This window comes from Ambystoma mexicanum, chromosome 1q, assembly GCF_040938575.1.
Source record: "Ambystoma mexicanum isolate Mex_15411 chromosome 1q, UKY_AmexF1_1, whole genome shotgun sequence".
Taxonomy (NCBI): Eukaryota; Metazoa; Chordata; class Amphibia; order Caudata; family Ambystomatidae; genus Ambystoma; species Ambystoma mexicanum.
The window spans coordinates 225,841,979-225,868,735 of NC_090922.1; the positions used below are offsets into that span (position 1 = coordinate 225,841,979).

The 26,757-nt window shown below is 45.4% G+C and overlaps 1 protein-coding gene across 5 annotated transcripts in view; it reads left to right on the forward strand.

The window, feature by feature from the left end:
- Positions 1 to 26,757, forward strand: part of LOC138526886 (uncharacterized protein ZSWIM9-like) — a 1,119,771-nt gene that overhangs the window by 941,346 nt on the left and 151,668 nt on the right. For 3 of the 5 annotated variants that reach the window (XM_069637699.1, XM_069637688.1, XM_069637671.1), the window contains one exon: positions 24,076 to 24,358. The exons of 1 other annotated variant lie outside the window; for it this stretch is intronic. In XM_069637699.1, coding sequence (XP_069493800.1) covers positions 24,114 to 24,358 — 245 coding nt within the window. In that variant the 5' untranslated portion in view covers positions 24,076 to 24,113. Of the gene's footprint in view, positions 1 to 24,029; positions 24,359 to 26,757 lie in introns of all 5 variants that reach the window. One more of the 5 variants, XM_069637681.1, reaches the window with a different exon arrangement.

Below are 26,757 nucleotides of genomic sequence, written 5' to 3' on the forward strand. Positions count from 1 at the left end.
GGGACAGCAGATAGATGAGACGAGGCTAGCGGACACTAGGGGACGCTGTCGGGAGGCATGGATTAACTATCAAAATGTTATTATAAAGTCAAGAGCACCAGGGCCCACGTAGAAGGTGACATACCTAGTAGATTCCTGTCTTGGCTGTGCAAAAGGTAGCACCAGAAGCATCCAACTACAGAACGGAGGGGCAGGGAAGGTAGATATCACAGAACACAGTCGGACATTCACTATGTGTTTGCAGTCTATTATTCGAAATTGTACAGACACAGTGTTCGGTTCCGCCGGAGGTGGTTCTGGGCACCCTAGAGGGGATGGGATTACCTACACTGGGGGAAGATCAGCGGGAGGTATTAGAGGCAGATATTACAGTTGATGAAGTGAAGGTGGCAATCAGCTCACTGGCCACCAGCAAGACCACAGGCACTGATGGCATACCCTCTGAGTTTTATAAAACATATGCAGAGGTGGTGGCCCGATGCTACACAAAGTATTAATTGAGGCTTCTGCAAAAGGTGAACTCCCGAGAAGTATGAGGGAAACCTTGGTGGTCCCGATCCCCAAACCTGGAAAGCCCACTGTTAACCGTGATTCCTATCGGCCACTAGCCATGCTCAATTATGATATGAAGATTTTAACGACAATATTGGTGAGGAGGCTTCGCAGATTAATTGGGGGTTTGGTTCATGGGGATCAAAATGGCTTCATTCCGGGGCGTAGTACCGCTATAAATCTTGGACGCTTGCAACACATCGTGCCCGGACTGCCGAGAGCAATATGTGGTGGTGTCCTTAGGCGCAATTGAGGCTTTTGATTCTTTATACTGGGCGTGGTTATTTGAGGTGCTGAGGACATTTGGATTTGGAACACATTTCATCAGTTGGGTGAAGTTACTTTACCTTAAGCCGGTGGCACGTGTGAAATCGGGCAGGCAGGTGTCTGAGACCTGGGATATACAAAGAGGAACAAGGTAGGGGTGTCCGTTGTCACCTATGCTGTATGTGCTGGCGCTGGAACCGATGGCAATCGATCTCCGCAAGGAGTTTCTGGAGGCTGGCATATGGGTGGGAGGTGTTGGCCACTTGATCTCGTTGTATGCAGATGACGTTTTACTCTGCCTTCAGAATCCGCAACATAATCTACCACTTGTTCTGGAGGTGCTTGATAACTTTGCCAGGGTGTCCGTGAAAAATGCTTCAGTAGGGAGAAGTCCTGTTTGTTCCTGCTGGCTGGCATGAGGGGTTTGGTGAATGGCGATCTACCGGACTTGGGGCTCCCTTGGTGTTTGGAATCCTTTAGGTACCTGGTGGTGCACATCATGCACACATCCGAAGACATGCACAACCACAAACACTGGAAGTGTGGTACAGGGACTGAGGAGGTGCATGACATTTTGGTCGAAATTGCTGTTGTCACTGATGGGCAGGGTGGCCATAACAAAAATGATAATACTGCTGAGGTTTCTGTATTTTCTCCACAACGTTCATCACTACATTAAACCCCCTTCTTTCGATCACTGGAAGCAATGCTTAGAGGCTTCCTTTGGGGAACATCGAGACCTAAGTTAGTGCTACCGACGCTGTGTCTGCCCTACAGGGCGGGAGGGGTGCAGTTGTCAGATTTGGAAAGATACTACCTCGCAGCACGGCTTAGCTATGTTGCCAAATGGCTCTCGGATGAAACCACGTCGGAAATGCCGCCGCTGCTGCAGCCGCTGGTGGCTCTGGCACGTTTAAAAGGATGTGCCCAGATGCCTTTGGGCCAGGCGCGCAATACAAATAAGAGGTCTTGTGGCTTCCACTGGGATGCCTGGATGGCGTACCTGTGCTGGTGACTCTGCGCCATCTTGTGTGGCTCAGATCGCATAAACTGCTAAAACTGGAGGACTCCCATTCACCTGAGGTCCCAGTAGCTGTAGATGTATGTAGGAACAAAACCAAACTTAGTGGCAAGAATTGGGAGGGCTGGGGGCTCTCAACGTGGGGGGATGTGCATGCAGATGGAACATTCAAAGAGATTGTGTCCTTAACTGAGCAGGTGGGGCTACCCAGGGGTCAGTTCTTATGGTACTTGCAGGTGAGCGCAGTAGCGAAACGGTGATGGTCAAAATGGCCGGAGGAACCAGAGGTAGCACCGCTCTGGGCCCTGATGTACACATTGGAGAACGGCTGGAAACCGGTGTCCAGAATATATCACAATTTGGTAGATAGACCAAATGGAGCACTGAACTGAGGGCCAAATGGGAATCGGACATTGAGGTGGAGTTTGATGACAAAGAATGGGACAACATGCTGGGTTACCCCAGGGAAGTGTCCAGGAACTCTCGATTTAGACTGCTCCAGCTGAATGTGCTGTATCGCACCTACATGACGCAGAGCAGGGTGGCCAGATGGCAAGGTCTAGCCGATATTCCCTTGGTGCTAAAGCATGGGGGCGGTACTTACGCACATGTTTTAGAGTTGTGAGAAGGTGCGAAGGACCAGGGCACGAATTGAGCAGGGTTGCAGAGGAGCTGGTGTAACAAGGTACAATTGGACCCCAAAGGAGTGCTTGTTGGGTGCCTACCAAAGAAATAGCAAATGCAAACATGTAGTGACATTTATGGAGGTGGCCTGCGTCCTAGCTAAGAGACACATTGCCATGGTGTTGAAGTCCAGTGGCGGGCCACAGTATGCATGCTGGAGTAAAGACTTCGAATTCTGGGCTGAAATAGAAAACAAATGTATGGGGGAAGTACAAACTGGGGGTATGAGGCGCTTTCCAGTGCTGCATACGAGTCTTGGAAAGCACTGGTTTGGGACATGTTTCACCCATCGGATGACAAACCCCCTTGAAAAATGGGACCCATCACTCAATGTAATACTAATGTATTGATTAACTGCTACTACGTACCCAGGCGGACGCTCACTGATGGGTGCTTGTTGTGCATCACTTATCTGCCCACCTATATTAAGGGGATTGGAACTATACAGAATTTTGACCCATGGCCCGGCTTTCAATACGGATTCATGATGTGCGAATTTGAATCCATTATACGAGGATTGTAGTTTTGTATAATGGTTGTACTGGGTTTGCTATACTGGCATGATCCTATTGAATTGTTATAGAAATGCATACAAATGAGTAGCTGTAGGTTGAGAGTGCTTGGAACTACTGTACTTGAACAAATGCCAATAAAAAGACATAAAAATTGGATACAAATAACCTGAACTTTTTCTATTGTCCAAGTTGAATTTTACCAAAGCCAAAAATGGCCCCACAGTGGGTCTGATTCTACGGTTCCATGCAATAATGTCCCCACAAAAATATCGCCATGCAACAACATCGCCGAAAAATTGCCGTTTTTTATGGGGACATTATTGCATGGAACATGCGGGGGACACCCCCGCAACGCCCAAACCCTTTTTTTTCCTTTGGTTGCCCCTATCCCCATATATATGGTCACCTAATATAATATCGCCACAACCTTTTCCCGGCGATATTATGTACGGCGACCATATATATGGGGATAATATTACCTGATACCGATTTTACTGCATCAATATAGGTCAATTGTATGACATGCATATGAACATCTAGTGGGATCTTTATTCATCCACAAAAGTATACAACTCTTCATCCTTGTTATGGCCATCTGGAGACTTGGGGGTTATGGCCTACGACATAGGGGCACTCTGTCTCAATTTCATTACTCTATTTCCACCTTTTGGGTGCACATGTATAGTATCAGTTGCAAAGTACTTGAGATAGGAGCTGTCCCCCTGATGCACCTCTTCAAAATGTTTGGCCAGAGGGTAACCCATGTCCCGGTTTTTTATCGCTCTAAGATGTTGTAGGATTCAAATTTCACCTCAAGTTTAGTACTGCCTATGTACCCTAGGTTGCACTTGCAGGAAATCGCATATATGACAAATTGTGTTGAGTAAGTAATCCCTTTATTAATTTCAATTTCCTATCCTGTTTGCAGGTAGTTATACCTTTTTTACACTGGTTCCAAAGCAACATGCTTTACACTTGGAGCAGGTATAGAATCATGGCAGTTGGTTTGTAAGCCAACTGGTGGCGATAGGGACGGTGGTAATTTGAAACACTCTGCGATAGTTTGGACTATATTGATGCTGATTTCCTGAATGTTATAGTTGCATTAGCTTGTATATGCTGACAGATGTCTTTGTCTCTTCTCAGGAGATGCCAATGTTTGTCTAGGATTTTTCTCACTTCCTTCACTCCTTGGTTGAACGTGGTGATGAATCTTATACAGTTTGTTTCTTCTTTAGACTTCAAAATCTGGGATCTGTTCATACTGAGAATATAATTTCTGGTCTGGCTGAAGCTCTTGTCGTAGGCTTTGTTGATGGTCACTTTCTGGTGCCCTCTAACATGGAATCTGGCAGCTGCCAGCTTGGCATTTTTTTCCCATATTTCATTCTCGCTACAATTCTGTTTAATGCATGAGAACTCCCCATAGGGTATGCTGTTCTTAAGACTTGTTGGATGCACACTGTTGGCATGTAAAACGGAATTTGCGCTGGTGGCTTTTTGATGTAATTCGGTGGTGATCATCCCTTTCACTATCTTAACTTTGATATCTAGATGGACCACCTCCACTCTGTCATGGTGTTCTCTGAATTTCAAATTAACTTGCTCCATGTTAAGTATCTGAAAGAATTGTAGCCACTCTGCCTCTGTGCCGTCCCATAGGATAAAAAAGATAATCGCTTATATCTCCGCCATAAAATCACTTTGTCTGTGTAGATGTTCTTTTCGTCGCAAGTGAATAGTTTCTCCTCCCATGCACCCATAAAGCGGTTAGCATAGGTGGGAACAACTGCTGTGCCCATGGCAATACCATGAGCATGATTATAAATTTGCCCATCAAACATAAAAGAATTGTGTGTCGGGCAAAAAAATAACACATTAACAGCATTTGTGAGTGGTCACGATAACTCGGAGATCTCATTGAGAGGTATCGCTTAACTGCTTTAATGCCTTGTTGATGGAGGGAAATACAAGTATACAGCGAGACAAACGTCAAGCATAACTAGAAGATATGATATGATAGGTTATTTATAATGCTCCTAATACCGGAGGATTCTAAGCGCGAACCCGGGGTTCGAACCTGTGTCGCTCTGTGTCGTCCTGCTTCTAAGGCGAGCACATTGCTGCTGAGCTATCCTCCCAGGACTTTGTCATTCCTTGGAATCTGGTCGATCTGGTTCAGAAAGGGAGTCATGTCTTTAATATAAAACGGCAAGGTTTCGACAAAGGGGAAGAGGAACTTGTCTACAAATTTGGACGTATTCTCCAACAAAGAATCTATGGAGGCTCCGATTGGGCGGCCTGCTGGTTTTTTTTCCTGGACTTGTGCACTTTGGGGATGAAATGAATTATTGGTATTGTTGGACAGTCCTTTGTTAAATACATCCTTTCATCCCAATTAATTAAACCTTTTTCAAACCTCGCTCCAAGTTTGAGCTCATACTAGATTTTGTATTCCGTATATGGATCAATAGGCAATCTTGCATAGCTGTGGATATCTTTAAGTTGATGCATGGCTTCTTCTTTGTAATCTTTTATGTTTAATACGACATTACCTCCTTTTACGTGAGGATTTGATTATAATTGTTTTGTCTCTTCTTAGACTTTCCATTGCTTGCCACTGGGCATTTGTCAGATATGACTTGTTTTTATCTGTCCTTGATTTTGCCACCAGTGCTTTAAGTTCATCAGTTATCAGATCCTCAAATAGTTCGATGGTGGGGCTATTGATGTTCGACGGATTACATTTTGATTTCTTTTTAAAATGACTTGCATTGGCATGATAGTGTATGCATTGTGGTACAATCGTGTCCCATGCATTATTAGTCCCTAATATTGTTTCCAAAGGTTGTTCTTGATTATACAGAGAATCCAAGAGACATAATGTTGGTATCTCTTGAATGCTTAGTTTGTATGGTATTTCCTCGGTTTCATGTTTACTTATAGGATCACTGTTTGCATAGTATTTTGCCAATCTTAGTTTTCTTATGAAGCGATAGAGATCAATCCTCGACTGTGGATAATCAAAACTGGTAGTAAAACAGTAAGATAGCCCATGGCGTTCCATGTCTGTTAGGATTCTATTGGAGAGATTGACCATTTGCATTGTACTATCAGATGTTAAATCGTTCTCCTCTTGCCAGAGCGCATCTGACTGCCTCCCGATTGGCCCCTTGGTTTTGTTTTTCATTTTTCCTCTGTGTCCCCTTATGATATGGCATTTATAACGCGCCTATAAATTATTCAAGGCACGACGAGGCAAGGGAGGGGGAACAGAGGGGAGGCAGACAACGATCCTACTGTCATTCAGATTGTGCAACTCCATGGAAAGGGCGGAGGGGGGAGGTGACAGTGCAGTACATGGGGATAATAGAATAAATAACAATAAGAAAGTACGGCCAACAGGTGGCAAGTGCAAGGGTAAGTGCAGACATCAGGTGTCAAGTGCTGGTAGTGGGACTGTAGGGATACAGAAACAGTCCCCAAATGTGGGGGTTGCCAGGAAGGCAGTGCAAGTGTGTGTGTGACTGGTGGGGGAGGGTCTTGGGCCTGGAATCAGAGGGTGACCAGGTAACCAGTACAGTTTCAGCCAGGTCGTCAGCTGGGGAGAGGAGGAGAAACAGCAGAAGCAAAGAGAAAGGTTTTGAGGTGCCTCTGGAATCTGAGATGATTCTCCTCAAGTTTCAGGGAGGCAGAAAGGCTGTTCCAGAGGGAGGCCCCAGCCGAAGAAAGACATCTACCACCAACTCTTTGCTTGGGGAAGTGACTGACCCTGAGGGAGTTGGAGGAGGATGAGCGAAGAGCTTGAGAAGGAAGATATTTAGGAAGAGAGTTGGAGGTATTGAGGCCCCAGGCCCCAGAAGGCCTTGTGGACAATGCAGAGGGCTTTGAACTTAATCCTTGCAGCCACTGGGAGCCAGTGCAGAGATTTCAGTCCTGGAGTGATACAATTGTGTTGTTCCTCTTGATGTTGTGTTGTATCCAGATGGTTTGTTTCTGTTTAGGTTTCTCCCCTGCATTGACTTGCCTGCCTGATGTAAAAGTTTCATCTCTTCTAAAAGATTTAACCTAATGGGAATGTCGTCATTGCTGCTCATTGAGATTTCGGTTGAGGTGCTGGCGGTATCTTTCGGTTTCTGGGATATTGGCCACCGTGGCCTCTGGTGTTGCATGTATCCATTTTCTGATAGTGTCATATTTTCTGGCAAATGTGCAGATTCGGCCAGTAGACTAATTGTCTTTATATCAAGAACTTTGGCTGTTTACGGTCTTTAATGTCATCTTCATATTTGCCCACGTTCTTATCCATTTGTGCCTTCATGATGTTGGCTATATCGGAATCAGTACCACTGTAGAGGTCTGTCTCCAGCTCCTCTATTTCTTTCAATGCTTTGGTCCTATCACGTTTTGCATATTTGACCAAAATGGTCAACATCCTAAAGGAGCAGTCATTTGTCGCACTCCTGTAACATCTCAGTATCTGGGTCCTCCTACATTGGGATGGTAAGAATTTTAAGGGTCCTGGGTATCCTTTTGTTATCAATGTAGTTGTGCAGAGATTTGACTTCCCACCATTTGTTTGTTTCTTTTTCATGGAGTTTTTCAAGTTTGAACATGTTCTGCTGTATTGTCTTGTATCGGCCAGTCTGTGGATTCTTAATAACTTTGCGGTTATGTGTTTTACTAAAGAGAGCAGAGGCCTATGCATCTCTACTGCCCTCTTTTTTCACTGTGGTAATAATTCTTGTATTGAAAGCAAACCTCTCAGATAAGGGGACTCAGTATGTTGGTACACAAATGGCTTTATGCTTGGGTTTAAAGCAGTCCATGTGTAGCTACTTATGTACTAATCATTTGGTGAAAGCATTTAGTTCCTGGGATTGCAATGTGTTGCGTTATACACACAGCTGCTCAAATGTCTGTGGAACCGCTCAGTTCAACTTGTAAATGGAAAACAAAATATAGCAGGAGAAAAGGCCAGCCAACGTCATCCACGCTGTTCGAGTCCTCCGACTCGTGCACCACATTTTTTCGGCTACCTTGAAACCTGCTTGTTGCCGTTGATGGTTGCAGCAGTATTTCCGTATCTATTTCCTGGAGCAATGGCAATGCCAGTTAGCAGATGCGAGACATAGTTCACTGGGAGATCCTTTTTGAGACGTATATATATTTCTGAGGCTTGTGGGATCTGCTTAGATCACATGCTGTGCATAGGCCGACATCTAGTGGAAGCTGCGGAGTATTACAGTTTGTTTTTCGAAACTCGAAAATGGGCGTCGACACAGGGCGTGCCAGTAATACTATCCCTAGTGTGACGTCCACTGTACCCAAGATCCCTCACGCGTCTAGGATCCTCAGATTGTTTTTTTCCGCCATCCTGGTCGGAAGCATTTTGCGGAGTCCCCTGGCCTTAGCCATACTTTTGCTAAAAATTTAAAATAATAATCTATTGACATCCTTCCCCACCCCAACGTCGAACTTCGACACTCGACGCCGGCTGGAGAAGAAATCGACCGTCGGCTGCTGCACGACGGATTTGGGCCTCGGAAGGCCGCTGGCCTCGGCCCTGCAAGTAGGGAGAGTGGGGGGGTGGTACATACTCTACACTCTTGGTATATAGGTACACCTTATACATTTCCTACACTTAACAGCCCGCTGCCTCAAGGTGCGTATGGAGGGTACCCCTTTTCAATTCTGCCCCAAGTGCAATCGCAAATACCCTTGGGTCGACAGGCACGCCACGTGCAATCTCTGCTTGCCGAGGGACCACCCCGAAGCGAACTGCAGAGCGTGTAGTAGGTTTAAACCTAAGACACTTGAGGACCGTTCGACGAAGCGTTGGGCCCACCACGCCAGGCAGGCAGCCATGGCAGCGGAGGGCGTCTTCAGCGACGCCATACTTTCGGACGGCGAGGGCATCACGGCGTCGAAAGACAGCTGAGCGCAGGTCCCCGACCTCGGAAGGTCGTCCGGCAGGGCGGCTATGGGAAGACCCCCGGCGACACAAGCGCTTCACATACTACACACACTAAACACACTAAGTCCAACCGAGACTCGACGACGTTGAGTTCTCGGAAAGAGGCACAAACGGAACGGTCCGATTCGGTGTCCTCTGGGCGCTCTCGATCAAGATCGCCGCATGACTCCAGGCAATCATCCACTCTTGCCAAGAGTGCCTCGCTCCCTAGGCTAACAGAAGTTCGATCGTCGGGAGACGAAGACCACTTCCACCCCCAGGCCGCGCTCCAGGAGTCGGAGGCTGCAGGTAAAGCCAGCGAGGCCCCACGCTCGAAGGACAGGGACACCACCCCCGATCCTTGACGCCAGGCGTCGAAAAACTCCGCAGCCACTAAAGGACAGGGAAAACATTTTTCCACGCACGGGGAGGGGGGAAAACAGCAGAAAAAACTACCTGTGCATCCTTCCACACCTGTGAAACACTCCACTCCCCCTAAACAGACAGACAAAACCAGGTCTGCTGATAGGTCTACAACCAGCAAAGCTACTCAAGATAAATCCCATAGACTTGCTGAGAGAGTCATTCCCAGTTCCAAGAAATGGTCCAGTGAAGACATAGATAGGGTTATGTCAAGAATGTCATCTTTGGCTGATTTATATGATAAAAATCCAGAACATTTCCTCTCGTATGATCCACAAGGGGCCACACCTTCAGGCTCTACTGATTCTATCCCCCCCGAGTAAAAAGCCCCGGTTTGAAACTCTGATGAGGTCAGAACCATTCGAGGTACAACCTTACGCAAGACCATACTCAATGTATCAAGGAGAAGCTTCCTTTGGTGAGGACCAAGAATTTAGTATGATAGAAGAGCAAACCGGGACAGGCTACCATGGGGATGATGAGGACCAGGAAGAGGAGGACCCGGAAACATACAGAGTAGATTCCCCGGTAGAGAACGAAGCCCCGGTTACCGACTCCCCGGTCGATAACCAACCCCTCCTAAATGAGGTTCTCGCTCGCGCAGCAGAACATTTCCACATTGACACCCACGGTGTCCAGGAGGAAAGGGACTTTGCAGAAGAGTTAGTAGGAGAAAGAAGGCCTGTTGCCCAGACCATCCCTATCCTTAAGTCCATTCAGCGGAGAATAGACCCGTCCCTGGTGAACCCAAACCTCACCAGAGCAGTCAATCCCAGGGTTGAAAAACTTTTCAGGGCGGCCCAGTCTGACCCTCTCTATATAAGAGGACATCTGAAGCCAGACTCCCTAGTTGTCACCAACACTCGTAAGAGGGCGGGAACACCCTTGTCATCGTCCGAAGCTCCTCCCGACAAGGAGAGCAAAAAACTATACGGTTTCGGCAGGAAAGTTGCCTCAACGTCCGCCTATCAAGCAAGGATTGCTAACTCCACCACCCTGTTGGCCAGCTACAACTGCCATCAGTGGGAAGAAGTCGCGGCACTCGTAGCCTCTGCTCCTGAACGTTTAAAGGGCCAGTTAGCTCGGATTTCCGCAGAGGGTAGAGCCGTGTCTGGTTGCATTTTGAAAGCAACCTTCGACGCCGCGGACAACGCAGGCAGATTGATAGCGGAAGGCACTGTTATCAAAAGACATGCGTGGTTACGGCAGTCTGGTTTTAAGGCAGAAACCCAGGCATCATTGTTGGACAAACCGGTGGAAACTTATCTGTTGTTTGGTAAGGCGGTCGAAAACGCACTGAAAAATGCCAAGGACGAATACGAAACACTCCAGTCCCTTGGCCAGTTAACCAATAAACCCCCTAACCAGAGAGGGAATAGTAATTTTCGTCGCCCACGCGGCCAAAATTCCCAGAGAGGATCTAACTGTTCCCAGGGGCAAGGTACAGAGTGGAACAACAACCAACAGTCTACCCAGGGTTACGGCAGGGGTCATAGGAGAGGTTGTGGTAAAGGCAGAGGCAGTCCCAGCAAGGGAGGCGGCACGCCTCCACCAAAGCAGTGACGCTCAGTTCAGGGTCCCTTCTCACGCAACCCCAGTAGGGGGACGCATTTCCAACTTCACCCAGGCTTGGGAAGGGATCACATCAGACAGATGGGTGCTGTCAACAGTATCCACAGGATATTGTATAGAGCTACTGCAGCGTCCCCGGAACCATCCTCCACGACAAAGAGTACATTCTTTAGAACATCAGAAGATTCTCCTCGAGGAGAGCGCCATTCTGCTAGAAAAGGACGCGCTAGAACTCGTCCCGGGACACCAGGTAAACAAGGGTATTTATTCAACTTACTTCCTTGTGCCAAAGAAAGATTTGACAATGCGCCCAGTATTAGACTTACGGCCTGCCAACAAGTATGTCAAGCCCCAAAAATTTCGTATGACCACGCTACAAGAGGTAATCCCCCCTCCTAAAAAAGGGGGATTACATGGCAACACCTTGGATATGAAAGATGCTTATTTTCATATTTCCATTTTTGCAACGCACAGAAAGTATTTGCGCTTCAAGGTGGACAGTCGACACTACCAATTCAAGGTACTGCCCTTCGGGATAGCTTCAGCACCAAGGGTATTCACCAAGGTACTGGCGGTGGCGGCTGCACACCTACGCAGGGAGGCAATCCCAGTGTACCCTTATCTGGACGACTGGCTCATAACGGGGGAAACCCCAGGAATTTGCAGGACAAACATTCAAAGGACTATCGACCTCCTCCACGAGTTAGGCTTCTCAATCAACGAGAAAAAGTCAAGCCTGGTGCCAAGCACCTCAAAACAGTTCCTAGGAGCTATCCTAGATACCCAAGAGGGGTTGACCTTTCCTTCAGAAGAAAGAATTCGGAATATACTACTGCAAATTCCGCATTATCAGTCCGGTCAACAAATAACGGTACGCAAAGCAATGCGTTTACTGGGCATGATGGCGTCATGTATTTACCTGGTCCCCCACGCGCGCCTGCGCATGTGTCCCATGCAGGAATGGTTGGTGAAACAGTGGTCTCAGGCAAGTGGTCAGTGGGACGATCTAGTGGTCGTTTCGCCAACACTGGTACAAAGCCTTCACTGGTGGACAAGAGAGAATCTCGCACAGGGGAAACCCTTTTACGATCCCGAGGTACAGGCAGTAGTCGCTACAGATGCATGTCTGACGTGGTGGGGAGCTCACCATCTCCACCACACAGCTCAGGGTCTCTGGTCTCACTCAGTGGCCAAGAACCACATCAACCTGCTAGAGCTTCTGGCAGTATTCAGAGCGCTTCAGGCGTTCGAGCCGCACCTACTAAACCTGTCAGTGCAAATCCGGACAGACAGCACAACAGCCATGTTCTACCTGAACAAGCAAGGAGGGACTCGCTCGCCAAATCTGTCCAAGCTTGCCCAGAAAATCTGGATATTGGCACTCAGACGGAACATCTATCTGTCATCACAACATGTTCCAGGGGAGCTCAATTCCCTAGCGGATGCTCTGAGCAGAGACTCCCTCCCAGAGGAACACGAATGGGTTCTACACAGAGAGGTCGTAGAAGATATCTTCTCTCAGTGGGGTTTCCCCACTATAGACTTATTCGCCACAAGCGAAAACAAACAATGCCCAGGATTTGCATCCAGGTTCCCCCAACCAGACTCCCAGGGGAACGCCCTGTGGATGAACTGGTCAGGGATGTTTGCGTACGCTTTTCCACCAACTCCTCATCAGGAAATAGGTGAACAAGATGAACAGAGAGTCGATGACGCTCGTCCTAGTTGCTCCCATGTGGGCAAGACAACCGTGGTTCCCACACCTACGCAGGATGGCGGTGTGCGAGCCCATCAAACTTCCATCCTGGTACAACCTACTGTCCCAGCACCAAGGTCAAACAGTGCACCAGCAACCCTACTCAATGAACCTGGCAGCATGGCTCCTGAGGTCATAGAGTTTGGACATCTCAATTTGCCACAGAGGTGTATGGACATCCTAAAGGAATCTAGGAAACCAAACACAAGGCACTGTTACTTTGACAAGTGGAAGAGGTTCGTTATCTGGTGCCAGAGTAGACAAATCAACCCGGTTGATTGCACTCCTTCCACTATTGTTACATACATGCTCCACCTGCTGGATGCAGGATTGGTTTTTAACTCACTGAAAATACACCTGGCAGCCCTGTCGGCTTACACCACTTCCCATAGCAAGGTTTCGTGGTGGAAAGTACCAGTAGTTAAAGCCTTCATGGAAGGAGTAAAGAGACTTCACCCTCCTATTTCAAACCCACCACCAGGGTGGGACCTTAATGTGGTGCTAGCCAAGCTCATGGGCCCCCCTTTCGAACCCATGCATAAAAGCAGTCTCAAACACCTGACTTATAAAACGGCCTTCTTAGTAGCTATTACTTCCATAAGAAGGGTCAGTGAAATTCAGGCTCTGTCAGTGCAGGATCCCTTCTTTACTGTCCATAAAGACAAACTGGTTTTACGCACACACCCTAGGTTCTCACCTAAATTTATATCTAAATTCCATGTAAACCCGTCCATCGAGCTTCCGGCTTTCTTCCAGGACCCGCAAAGCTCGGCTGAGGTGAAACTACACACCCTAGATGTGCGTAGGGCGGTCCTCTACTATGTAAATAAAACCAGGCCGCTAAGAAAAACAGATCAACTGTTTGTCTCCGTAGCTACAGGCAGAGAGGGGGATCGCGTCTTTAAAGGCGCCATCTCGAAGTGGATTATTAACTGTATCCAGCTGTGTTACTCACTCTCTGAAAGAACTCTGCCTTTCACGCCAAGAGCCCACTCTACTAGAGGCATTGGTGCCACTCTGGCTTTCATTGCAAATGTACCCCTTGACACCATTTGCAAAGCAGCTACTTGGAGCTCTATTCACACTTTTACTCAGCATTACTGCATTGACACCCATTCCAAGGTAGGGGTGTCACGGTATTTGTTTTATGACGGTACGATAACCTTCTTGCCAAATGACGGTATATCATGGTTATCGCGGTATAGCAGGTGGAGTTAACTGATCTTAACAAATATTTTCTAAAAGGTCATAAATTGACAGATGTATCATCACAAACAAAACCAGGCACCCAGGGCCAGAATTTGGCTTTTCAACATACTTTCCACTGAAATGCCTTGCTTCCAACAAACACACGTGTGGAGAGGAGGGGGTGGGGTGGAGGTCTGCTGCAACTGGCAAAGAAAACTGAATAGCTTTTCTTAAGTGGTCATTTAGGCTTTTTGCTTCCCCACTGGCTACTGGTGAATATGAACATGTTGCCATCTTGATAACCTGCTCAATGGAGGCTGATGGTAGTGTGTGTGTATATATATGTGTATATATATATATATATATATATATATATATATATATATATACATATATTCACTCACTCACTCTCTCATGGTGTATGAACCTGGCGCCATAAGCGCCAGGACTGGCACCATGAGGGCTTTTGAAGAGGATGCCAGGCTCTAGAGGCCCGAGTCCTGACTCCACCTGGCCAATGGGTTTGCCAGAGGGGGGTTTGGGCTCTAGAGGCCCGAGTCCTGACTCCACCTGGCCAATGGGTTTGCCAGAGGGGGTTTTGGGCAAGGGTCGTGACAGCACTATCCCCCCATCCCCCCCCTAAGGCCCCTCCCATGGTGTTCCTTCTGTCTGGCCCAGGTTTGGTTGAGAAGTTCTGATGGAATGTCCTGATTAGACACGCACACTCTCTCTTTACGTTACAGCCTTTAGTTTACTTGCGGGCCAAAAGGTGTTCAGTAATCACTGACATGTTACCCTTTGGTATGGCAGCAGGGAATACCCACAGAGATGAGTGAATTTCGCAGTGTGACTAATTATATGTAAATTCAATGATAGAACCAGGGAAATCCCCCATCGCCATATGTTTAGAGAACATTATCCATTATAAATATATAAACCCCAAAGCCGCCACCCCAAAGTAAACCCTTTTCCTTCTTGGCACTGTATCTATTCTTCCTATTGCTAATATATTGATTTTGTGTAAGGCACGTGTGGTTTATGGAATGGCATTAAAAACTGCTCCAACTGAAACTACTTGGCAGAGGCACATCCAACAGTGCAAAACCAAGACTGCGCAGCAATTGCTTACTGCAGCCTTTCCAAATCAGATTGAAAAGCACACTTAACGGTATGAACGGTATAAACAATGTGATGGTTATTATTGTTCAATTAAGAGGTTCACGGTATCTTTAACGGTATACCGTTACATCCCTATTCCAAGGCAGATACACAAGTGGGACAAGCGGTTCTAAGACACTTATTTGCTCATGACCCTTCTCACATCCCACCTCCTTCTTCAGGTACTGCTCGCTAATCTATGCACAGCATGTGATCTAAGCAGATCCCACAAGCCTCAGAAGGGATACATTACTCACCGTAATCGTATTTCTGATGCTTGTATCTGCTTAGATTCACATGCGACCCACCCTTCCTCCCCTCTGAGAGAAGGCGCATGATTGCTTGTAGTCTTACCTTTCTGTCTATCCGCTTGGATTACCTGTACTCACGCTACTCCTCATGTCAGAAAAAATACTATCTGAGGATACTAGACGCGTGAGGGATCTTGGGTACAGTGGACGTCACACTAGGGATAGTATTACTGGCACGCCCTGTGTCGACGCCCATTTTCGAGTTTCGAAAAACAAACTGTAATACTCCGCAGCTTCCACTAGATGTCAGCCTATGCACAGCATGTGATCTAAGCACAGCATGTGAATCTAAGCAGATACAAGCATCAGAAATACGATTACGGTGAGTAATGTATTATATATATATATATATATATATATATATATATATATATATATATATATATATATATATATATATATATATATATATATATATATATATATATATATAAATTTTATCAGGTGTTCTGGTTAGTGTAACCTTTCACCATATATCAGTATTAGTTATATTCAAACTGTGTGCCCAGTCTGCTCATTAGTTTTGCTGGATACCGGTGTCTCTGGTCTGGAACTAATTGCTGCTCTCTCCCAGCACTTTGTGAACTGCCACTCTCTGTACAGAAATCCTTGGGTGATGAACCAACATTGAAATTGAGCACACTGGGTCAGAATACTGGTCCTTTGATGATACTATTAAGCCATTAAAAATAGCCACTGTTGATACTGAATTAACACTGCCCCATCCAATGTACTCAGTTTTAATGGTACTAAGTTCAATGAAAGTAATGATCCACTGCTGATTTTTAGACTGAAACAATGTTGGCCAATATCATGCATTACTTAGGACTCTCATTCTTTAAACTAGTGAGGAGTGATCTTGTATACGAGGATACACGTGTTCTCTGATATTGGCCATTAGTGCAGATGTTCTGTGCTCTTTTGGAAAACATGAATGATTGCTGGCAAGTTGTTTCGGTAGGTTTTGAACTCCTCGGCTGTAGATCTTCATGTGTGACCTACAGATTGGATATTTGAATTTCGGGAAGGATTGCCTCATCCTTTAATTCTCCCAATGTTAATAACATACGTGCACTGTACTTTGTGCCAAAGATATTTCAATTGGTTTGGCTGTCTACAGGAATAGATGTTGTTCTTTTAATACAATTCTCAGCGTGGTTTTCGTGCTAGTTAGGCAATGCCCATGCTTTAAAAAAAAAATAATAGTCTTTATTTGAACTCCTGAGGTTTGATTTAATAATGGTATACTTGGCATGATAGCAAATTGTATCATGAAGCATAACATCAGTAACATTAATCAAACAGTGATATCTATGCCGGTTCAACCTATCCAGAGTTCGAATCGGCATCTTCACTCACTAAGTTCTGTAGATATCAACCCATATGTCCTTGGGTTTAGTGCCCCCCCCCGGGACGAAGGTGACCTACATCTCTTCCATATCATTGGCCTATACTACATCAGAGAACGATGATTCAGCCTTAGAAGGAAATCGGCACTTTCATTTTTGTAAGATACAACGTTTAGCTAATAACATCCAGGTTCAAGAATCTGCGAGTGACTACAATAATTTTCCCCACTACTCTACATAGGCAAATACGGGGAGCAACCTCAACAGCGAACCCCATGATCTTAGACAGAATTGCACATATTTCTTTCCAAAATGTTTTCCGTTCCAGACAGACCCTAGTATGTGTAATAAGTTTGCTTCGAGAGGGCATATGGGGCTTTTGCCCTCATTATCTTGGTGAAACAGTTTGAGTCTAGCTGTGGTATTGTGCAGCCTGTTGATGATTTTGAAATGGATAAGGCAGAACTTGGAGTTGAAAGAAATGCTTGCCCATTGCGCATCAGTGAAGTCTGGCTACAAATCATGACTCAATTTGTTCATGGGGCTGGGTGTTGTTAAATTTGCTTCCTAATGTATCGGCCAAACGTTATGCTACAATGGCGAAAAGTAGCTGGGAGAAGGAGCATCCTTGTCTCGTGCCCCTAGCAGGGCAGAAGACCAGAGATAAAACCCTGGTGAATGGCTGTGTATAGAGTAGTTTGACCCAGGTGATACAATTTGAGCCAAATCCACATTGCTCCAGTACTGTAAAGGCCAAGAGACTGAATAGAAAGCCTTCTGCATGTCCAAAGAAATCATGGCACGAGAATATATTTAACAGTCTACGTAGATTTAGAGATGTTGATCGGCCAGGGATAAAACCAGGGTTCTAGGTCATATCACGTAGTTAGTTTTTTCGACTAGTGCTTTTATGAAAAAATGTTGCCGAAAAAGTCATCAAAATTTTTAGACATTCTCCCCCCTATTTTTAACTGTTCCCGACCTCCACCAACCCTTTATCTGCCCTTTCCCAGCCCCCCCAAAAAGTGTTTTTTTTTTTTTCCTCCCCAGCAAAGTGGTGTCGTAATAAAGCATAAGTGGAAGGAGTCTGGATGCAATCACTTTGACGTATATCTTCATGTCCACATACATGTGGGGGAGTGGTCTGTAGGAGCCGCATTTCTGAATAGGTTTGTGTGGTTTCGGCAGCAGCGATATTATAGCTTATCTCAGTGTCTCAGGTAATGATCCCTTCATAAGAGATTCCTCCCATAACTGTAAGGGGTATGGTGCTATAAGATCTTGCATTGATCGCAGATTTGATTTTTTTCTAAAGTCATTGGATTATCCAATATGGAACTAGCTTCATAGGATAGTAGTATAGAGTCCAAATAGCTCTCAATTTTTGACACATTCATCCCATCGAAGGGTCCATAGGGGTCTGAGTAGAACTGGTATTGTATTAATGTCAGTGTTAGTTTATGGTCCCATCTCGAGGCTGCATATTCAATGTTATTACTGCCAGACTCCTTTTTGACCAGACGCCCCAGCAGTCAGCCAGGTCTGCTTGCCTCACCATACATTCTGGCTAACTCTGACTTATCTAAGAAGGTCCACTCTGTGCATCCCTTTGGAATGTATCCACCATAGTTTTTATTGCCAGTTGTATTTGGGGGAGTAGGAGTTCTGAAATAACAGAATTCCATTTTATTACGTTTATCCTCAGCAGCTTGGATGTCTCTGTGTTTTTCAAGATGCCACATTTTGTGGAGACTACGATAACTCTTGCATACACTTTAAATGCCTGCCAAAGGAAAGCGATGGATGGACTGATCCTACGTTGGCTACAAAGAACATTGTTATTTTATCATCCATGTTAAGAGAGACTAAAGTGTTTAATGTTGATGCAGGTTTGAACCACCACAGGCGTCTCAGGGCGGATACTGGTGAAAAATTCAACACTAGTAACAGAGGGGAATGATCCTGGAGGGTTCTGGGAAGTATTTCACATTACAAAGTCCACCCATCAACTAGCTTGCAGTCTTCATCCCATGTAAAATAGCCCAGGCAGCATTTGACAATGCCCAGTTCGATTTACCTGTGCAGTCCAAGGCTAAATCTAAGATAGTATTTATGTATCTGCCTCATATTAGAGCAGCCATAGGTAGCCCACGCAGAGATTGAAAACCTCCCTATAGAAATTAGGATCATCAATGTTGGGCCCATGTACATTAATCAAGAGGACTTTCATCTGGTTGAGTTTGCCATGCTTTAATACATAACGGCCCTGTATGTCAATGTTTGCGCCCAATTCTATAAGGCTGTGATCTATATAAGAGGGTCAGCACTCCTCTAGAGCATGAGGGGAAGGTTGTGAAGTAACAGTAATCTACCAGCTCCTAGCTTGGTATTCCAGTGTATGTGTTTCCTGTAGAAAGAGTAGGTGGGCTCCAAGTTACTGTGCATATGCGAGTAACTTGCAGGCCTTGAGCGGGTTGCTTAGCCCTTTTACATTCCAACAAAGAAATGCAGTACCACCTACATGACGCAGCCATAGGACATAAAATGAGAAATGACAACTATCCCTGCCGATGTGAACCGTCTGAAAGGCCTAATTTTACAATTCAACCTCTGCATGCTTTTTGTTTTCCTTCCCCAAATTATTGCCATGTCCCACCACCACCCGCGCATCCCAAATTTTAGCAGTGTTGCAACCCACCCTCAGATCAACCAAACTACAAAACGCCAAGTTGCATTCACATAGGGTTAGCTGTTCACATGCACTGTAACATTTGTACAAGTAATCAGAAGGGGATAACAAGTAGAGTTCTACCTTAACTGTAAGCAATGTCATGTTTACAGAGGTGTACAGTGTGAGTTATTTTTTAGCATTTCCCACGAGATTTAGAAATTATACCCAACAGAAGGTGCTTTAAAAACATCACCTTTTTTGCTTTTTTAGCAAGTCTTTTGTATCTTTATACGGATATGTTTCACACATAATCATATAATCTTTAACATTAAAGCATTTAGCTCCGTTTTTCAAGTAATAACTTAAGTCCTTTACGAAAATGCCTTAAATCACAAACGGCTTCCATTGGACTAGTCGAGTAGATCTATAAAGCTGTGTTTATTTTCTTGTGTTCCATTTTACCAGAAATTATCATGCATCAAATTCAAAACTCCCCACACAGGTGGTCGTGCAGTACCTAATGAATTCAAATCCGTTTTTTATCAATCTTGAAGTGAATTACATTATGACTACATTTCTGTTCCTTCATAAAAATGTGTTTTCAAAATCTGATCTGTTTTACTAATATATATATAAACCAGACAGATGTTACCTTTTTGTAAAATGATTAAGGTTTGAATTCACATGCTTTAGGTTGTAACAGTGGCTATAAAACCAATATGATACATTAAAATGTTGGAACCTTACTGCATGTGGGATCAGAGCTTGTTTTATTCTTTGCTCTGCTGGCATTCAGGCAGTCTTCGAAGACAATGTAAACAGTCGGGGCACTAAGTCGATCCATGAGTTGCGGGTATTCGTTTTTTGCCCCTCCCCGCCCCCCATTAGTCTTTGGTCCCTGGACAAAACTCCTCAAAGTGCTTCTTTAACTCCTCCTCTTCTGTGTGTGTCCGCAATGTCTGCCTTGCTGGAGATATGGAAGAGATCCACATTTCTACTCTTTCTGTCTTGGAGTAACTTCCTGGTTTGTGTCCCAAGACTTACCTTTCCTGTGGGGAGCTCCGAGGCATACAACCCTGGCCTGCAAAAGCTGCCTGGGACTTTTACTAGCCATAGCAGCCTTGAATGAGCTCCGAGACTCGTGTGACTTCTTGCTGTTCAGCAGGAGATTTTGTGGGCTTTCACCAGTCATGCCACACAGAAGACAGGATGGAGGTTATATTTGTGCATGGCATCCTGATGGATCTGCTTATTCTTCGGCTATATGATGGAAGTATACATAACTCTTTTAGGAGGTCTTTTGAGGATAAGAAACTTAATTACTGTCCTTTTAAACCCTTGTGGGCTGTGCCTCTCTGACCATGATGGATCTATGCTTACTGTGAAGTGCTTGCTTGATGTCTTGCGTAAGACATGACTAGTTATAGAAATCTGTAGATGTTTCAGACTGGGAAATTTACATTTTGTTGTCACAGTTTGGCACGTATCACTTGTATTTGAAGTTATGTGAGCCCTTTCGTACAACTTTGGAAATGGTGAAACGTTGGGACCTACTTACTTACAGATGCAATTTGTATTATTATTTTTTGGGCGTATTTGTATAGTGCAGATCCTAGCCAAAGGTGAACAGCCGAGGGTTTCAAAGTGAAAACTGTTTAAAGATACTTACGATATATAGATAAACGCTGGCACTGTTGGCGGGTCATACTCCCAGGACCTGCCCCCTAATTACAAGTTAGCGTGACCTAAGCCCTAGCCTGTCCCGTCCTTAAATGCGTTTCCAAATTGTGGCTCTTAATTGAAGGTCTTAATGTATCCTCATCCTGCTGCTACCACCTATCTTCCCCTCTGTGTGCTTTGAAGCAGCTATTGGCAGTAGCATTAAGCATATTACAACAAACCTAAAATAAAGCTAGTAGGCATACAATTCACTGAGAGGGGCTGATTTGACAATTGCAGGCAGTCGTGGGGTTGGAAATGGAGGGGAGGTAGGAAAAATAAAGTGAAGACTGTATAGCATTGTAACAATGAGACAGTCAGGCGGTGTTGAGAGAAATAAAAATGGGTCTTTATTCAGACTTTAAAAAAATGGTAAAAGTAAAATAGGTTCACGCAGACTTATTTTCTGCAAAGTCCTTCTTTGTGCTTATGCTGGGTTTCTTCTCTGTTCTTTGCGGGGAATGGGATAAGGACTTCTGGCAAGACTTCTCCTCCTAGTCCTCATATGCCCACCAGCCTTCCGTAGCTCCGGATGTTCTGTCTGGTTCGATCTGCAACAAAACCAAGAATGAACACTCTTGCCTTCCAGTGTTGTCTTTATATAGGCAGAACTTAACAGGCCAATTAGTGTTCACTTCCTCCTCTAGTCTATATAAATTCCCCCAAGCCCCGCCCCTTTTTCCCTTGAGGCATTGCAACTGGTCTTCCTCCTCGACCTCCATCCGCTCCCTGTCCCAGTCGCCTCTGCACAGGTAAGTGCTTAATTTCTCAGTGGAAGGGACTGTGTGTGTCTCTGTGAGCCCCGTGCTTTTGGGCTGTATTGTTATTGTGTCCCGAAGTTGTTCTTTTATATTCCGCGGCTCCGCGGCACTTATGTGGGCTGTTGGACAACCGCGGCTTCCCATGCCGCGGCAGCCCCGCCTCTCACGCCGAGCGTTCCTTTGACTGCTGCCGGAGTCGAACGTTGACTGCGCTGCTACTTCACATGAACATGGCATTACGGCTCGAGCACGACCGCCCGGAGGTTCCATGTCTTCCTGACGACTGCCAGAGTCGAGCGTCGGCATCTCTGCCGTCTCGCATAGACGCGACGTTCCATCTCCTGTGTCCCCGTCTTGGAGCTCCACATTATATTTTCCTGTCCGTTTTTTCTCCAGGATTATCTGTCTCCTGACCCCACCATTCCCCAACCATGTGGGTCTCTGGGTCTCGTGCCTCTCCGTGGTATAACTGACCCTCTTGACTGTTACAAGCATCAACCCGTATTTTGTGATGACTTTTCCCTCTTCCTTGTAACCAGTATGGCTATAATCCTCAACGATGTACAGTTTGTTGATTCCACGAGGTAGGGTCACCCTCAATAAATACCCCAAATGAAATAATAATCACCCACTTTCTATAAAACATCCAAAGAGTTTGAGGTATTGTCTAGATATTTGTAAAGCGAAAGAAAGTCTAAGAAAAAAGGAAACTTTGAGTCTTGATGAGTAGGTAGAGAATGCCTGTGTCCTGGCTTTCCCACTAAATGCTTTAGACATGTCAAGACAGACTATTGGTAAAACAAGAGCTGCTCCTTTTTAAGAACCGCGAGTCTTTTCGTATAAAGCTCTGTAGTCCTTTTTCACTTTAGAAAATCTGGTGAAGTAAAATGGCTACACCCTTCCAAAAGTGATAAAACTATGTTTAAAGGAGTAAATTGCAGCAACCACAAACAAGAGCCCTATGACTGACCAGTATAACATTCCTTCTAAAAGGTGTGGCTTAGGGGCCTGGACATGAGTGGACCACGTAACTCTTCTAAAGGGAAGCAGGGTGCAAGAGGAGTTATGAAGATTAAGGAATGTTGCTTTCAATTTTCTGGTTTTGCAGGCATTCCTATCAAAGCAGCAAAGCCGGGATGGGATGCTTGCACCAGGTTGAATTGCTAAATCTGTGAAACTGCCAGCAGGCTTCATGGAAGGGGAGCCAGAGGGGTGTTGGAGGGTGGTGTGCAGTATGACACAATGTAGTGCCTCATGCACAGTGTCCCTCATGAACTGGATCAGAGTTTCAGGAGAAGTCCGTAGTCTGTACTACCCCTGAGCTGGAGACGAGAAGATGAATCTGGTTGCTTTATACAGGTCCCATTAAATAAGCCTGGAGAAGCAGCAGGGGCCCTGATTTAGGGGATGAGAATGAGGAGAGCTGTGGCTTGTAAAGAAGATGTTTGTACTCCACAGCTGGGTAGGAGATGGGTAGTGCGGCACAGTTGGAAAGGTTCTAGAAGAGACATGTAGTGGACTAGCTACTATGAGGTGGATTTTACCTTGTGGAACTAGTTCATGCTTGAGCTGTTCACACAGAGACCCAGTAAAGTCTCTCTTCATTCTGTAATGTTAAAAAATCCTGCACCAGTGCCACAGTGAGTTGGCTGCTCTGCTTCAAAGCCTTGTAGCTACGCAGGCAACCCCTCCTTTTGTATTCTATGCTGAAATGTCTACTGAGATTTTGAGTCTCACAATTTTGCTCCAAATCCGACTTTGGTATCACTGTATTTTGTCTTTGATTTAACAACCTTGTGTATCACCAGAATGTGTTTTTTTTGGAATTTAAATTATCCATCACTGGTGGCCCTTTGAAGAGAGTTGTTACAGCGATACCCAGAACCACTTAATTCGGTGGTATATGGCAGTGTTATGTAGCAACATGCAGTGCTGCACATAATGTGCTGTTTTGAAGAAAATGTTTGTTTCTGAGTGTGTTATTTTTGGATTGAGAGATTTGAAAACATATTTATTCTGCCTTTTTGTTTTTGCAGTGGGAATCTTAAAGTAACATAAGACTGTCTTCAGGGCAAGAACATACTTATTTCTTTGTCATGTACATGTGGCTGATTTTTGTGTTTTAGGACAGCATCTGATGATAATCGGGGTTGTTCTTGCTCTTCGATGCAGTGCATGGTTGGCGCTCCTCGTGGGTCCAGTCTGCAAATATGGAGATGGGCCTGGGGCAGGAGTTCCATAGCTGGCACCAGTTCAGCACCTTCTTCGATGACTGGTCCGAGAAGAACAAGGTACTCTTCATCATCGCTAGTCTGAGACCCCTCACTTCCTTACGAAAGGTACCTGTGGCCCACATCACTGATCTCTCCAAAATTCTGCGCTACCGCTACGTGCACCTTGTCTGCAAGCATAGCGGCACCTACGTGGGACAGAGCATTGTGCGTCGCAACAAGCAGTGAGTACCACTCTAAGGTCAACACCATTTCATGTGCAGTTAGATCAGCTGGCATTAATGATTTCTAATTGCGCTAACTAAAACTATCTTTTAGGCCAGAGCTATACATGCATAGCCAATATAGTCACATTCCATTCTGATAACTAAATTAACGAATAAACATTGCGTTACAGAAAGTACAATATTCTAGTTACTTTCTTTTTTAGCTAACAAACCAATATAGGGATTTTACGATTTCTCTTCAAAATGTGGATCTCTTGCTTTTCCATGCCTTCTATGAAGTGATTGGCTCCAAAGGTAAAACTCTGAAGATTAACATGAGTTCACTCCCTTTTGCCCCAAATATAAACAAACAGTATCATAGGGCTATAGGATTCCATTTATCAATTTGCTGTAGTATAATCTATAATTTTCATGTTAACTCTCAACGCAGAGTAAGCGTAATTTTTCAGTATGCGCAAACTAGTTTTGGTTAACAAATTGTAAGTGGGTGCGGCAGAGCCCCTGTCCCTTGCAGGAAATCACAATTATTAAACTGGAAAGTGAGAAAACTTGCAAACCACTTGCAAACAATTTGCTATTTCATTTTTTAAAAAGTCCTTGTAAATCTAGCACGCTGTGCCCATGTTTGGAATTTAAAATCACATTATAGAATATAAACACTTGAGACAAATGCACGTTTTTAGAAAATTATAGGAAAAATACAAATGTTGTCTAGTCTTGTTGGGGCTTACAGTCCAGTACATGAATGAGATGAGCATTTATTTCAAATACGTATCATCCTAAACAGTATCCCCATATTCACCCAGCACAAGTCCACTGTGGGCGGGGGAATTGGGAGGCGTTTAACTTTAAACCACGCCTGTGAATATACATACTTTCCCAAGCATTAGCCGAGTAATATCACAAAAGGGAACCTATACTAATCCGATTCCACACGACCAAAAGGGAACCCAGCAATTCTATTTCTATTTATTTTGTACAGCTGAAGGAAGATGCAAGGGAAGGAGCAATAAATAGAGCAGATCTAGGAGTGACCATACAGCATAGAGCTGCTTGGTTACACAGGGAGGGTGACGAATGGCTAGGGGGCTGTACATAAGAAAAGTCTAAAAGGTGGTTGCAGAGAAGGTTAAAGGACAGGCACAGGAGAGAGAACAATTTAAACAAAGGTTACAGTTCACCACGTTGTGAAGGGAATGGTAGAGTGAAGCAAGACGCTAAAGAGTAGAGTACTCCGCATGGAGAGTGCAAAACACAAGCCTGACAGGTGGGAATCAGCCAGAACAGCAGCTAGTAGACAGGATCGAATGGCGTATACCGAAGCAGCAAGGGAAGGCGAGAACGTCAAGGGCCAAGTAGAACATGGAAGCAGCAATCGGTGGAAAGACTGCAACTGGTGAGGCGATGAACATAGAGCTTGGGGGCGGCGGGAGGCAGAGGATTGTAACGAAAAGGTGGAGGTATCGGACTGATGCAGGGGGCCACTAAGGAGTACTCGAGACTAATGGGATAAATGAAAATTAGGAGAGTGTAGCAGAAAACAACTGAGGTGGGGGGAGCAGCAAGGAATGTATCGAGGCAAGAGAGTGAAAAGATTGAAAGAAGGAAGGCGAGAGGGCATTAATAAGGGCAGTCAAGGGAAAGGAGGGGTGGGAGGCCTCCTTACCTTTTAGATCAGAAGAAAGGCCCAGGGCAGTACCTCGGCTAGAGTGAAATCATGAATGGAGAATGGTGGTGTTGGACCATAACATAGGAACAGGAAGGGAAAGCAAGAGTGCTGTCCCCGCCTCGACTGGCCCTGATAAGGGAGTGTTCCTTACCCGGGGTCCTTCACCGGGGGCTTGCTTCATCTGTCTACTCCCTTCAATTACAGGGAATAAACAGTCATCAGCCAATCAACTGATTTTGAAGGCGGGCAGTTGGGCTGAGGCAAGCCCCATCTTCAATGCGGAACGCCGCGTTTGCCATGATGGAAAAGGAGCAGATGCTCCGAAAAGATAGGTGAACAGGATCAAGGCCCTTGATCCACGGCAGCTCCACCACCATGGCCAAGGTGGAATCAGGTTGTGTGGTGGTAGAGCTAAGGAGAGTGCACCAGACCTCTGCGCAATCGTAGTGGGTGGGGAGTGAGGGCCAATTAACACCAAACACATCCAACAAGCTACTTTATTTGTCTGAGGTGTCAGGTGCATACGATTTCCGCTTTGGGGGGGGGCCTTATGCTCATGCCTGTCTACCCCTCAAACTAACCAGCTATTCAAACCTCATAATTTCCACTTTGTGCCACACTTGAATACCCCTGCGGACGCTCAACACAGGCCTAGTCCACACCACTGGAATACTGTTGAGTTATGACTAATGCTCTTCAGCTCTATAACATTCTCTACGTTACCAGA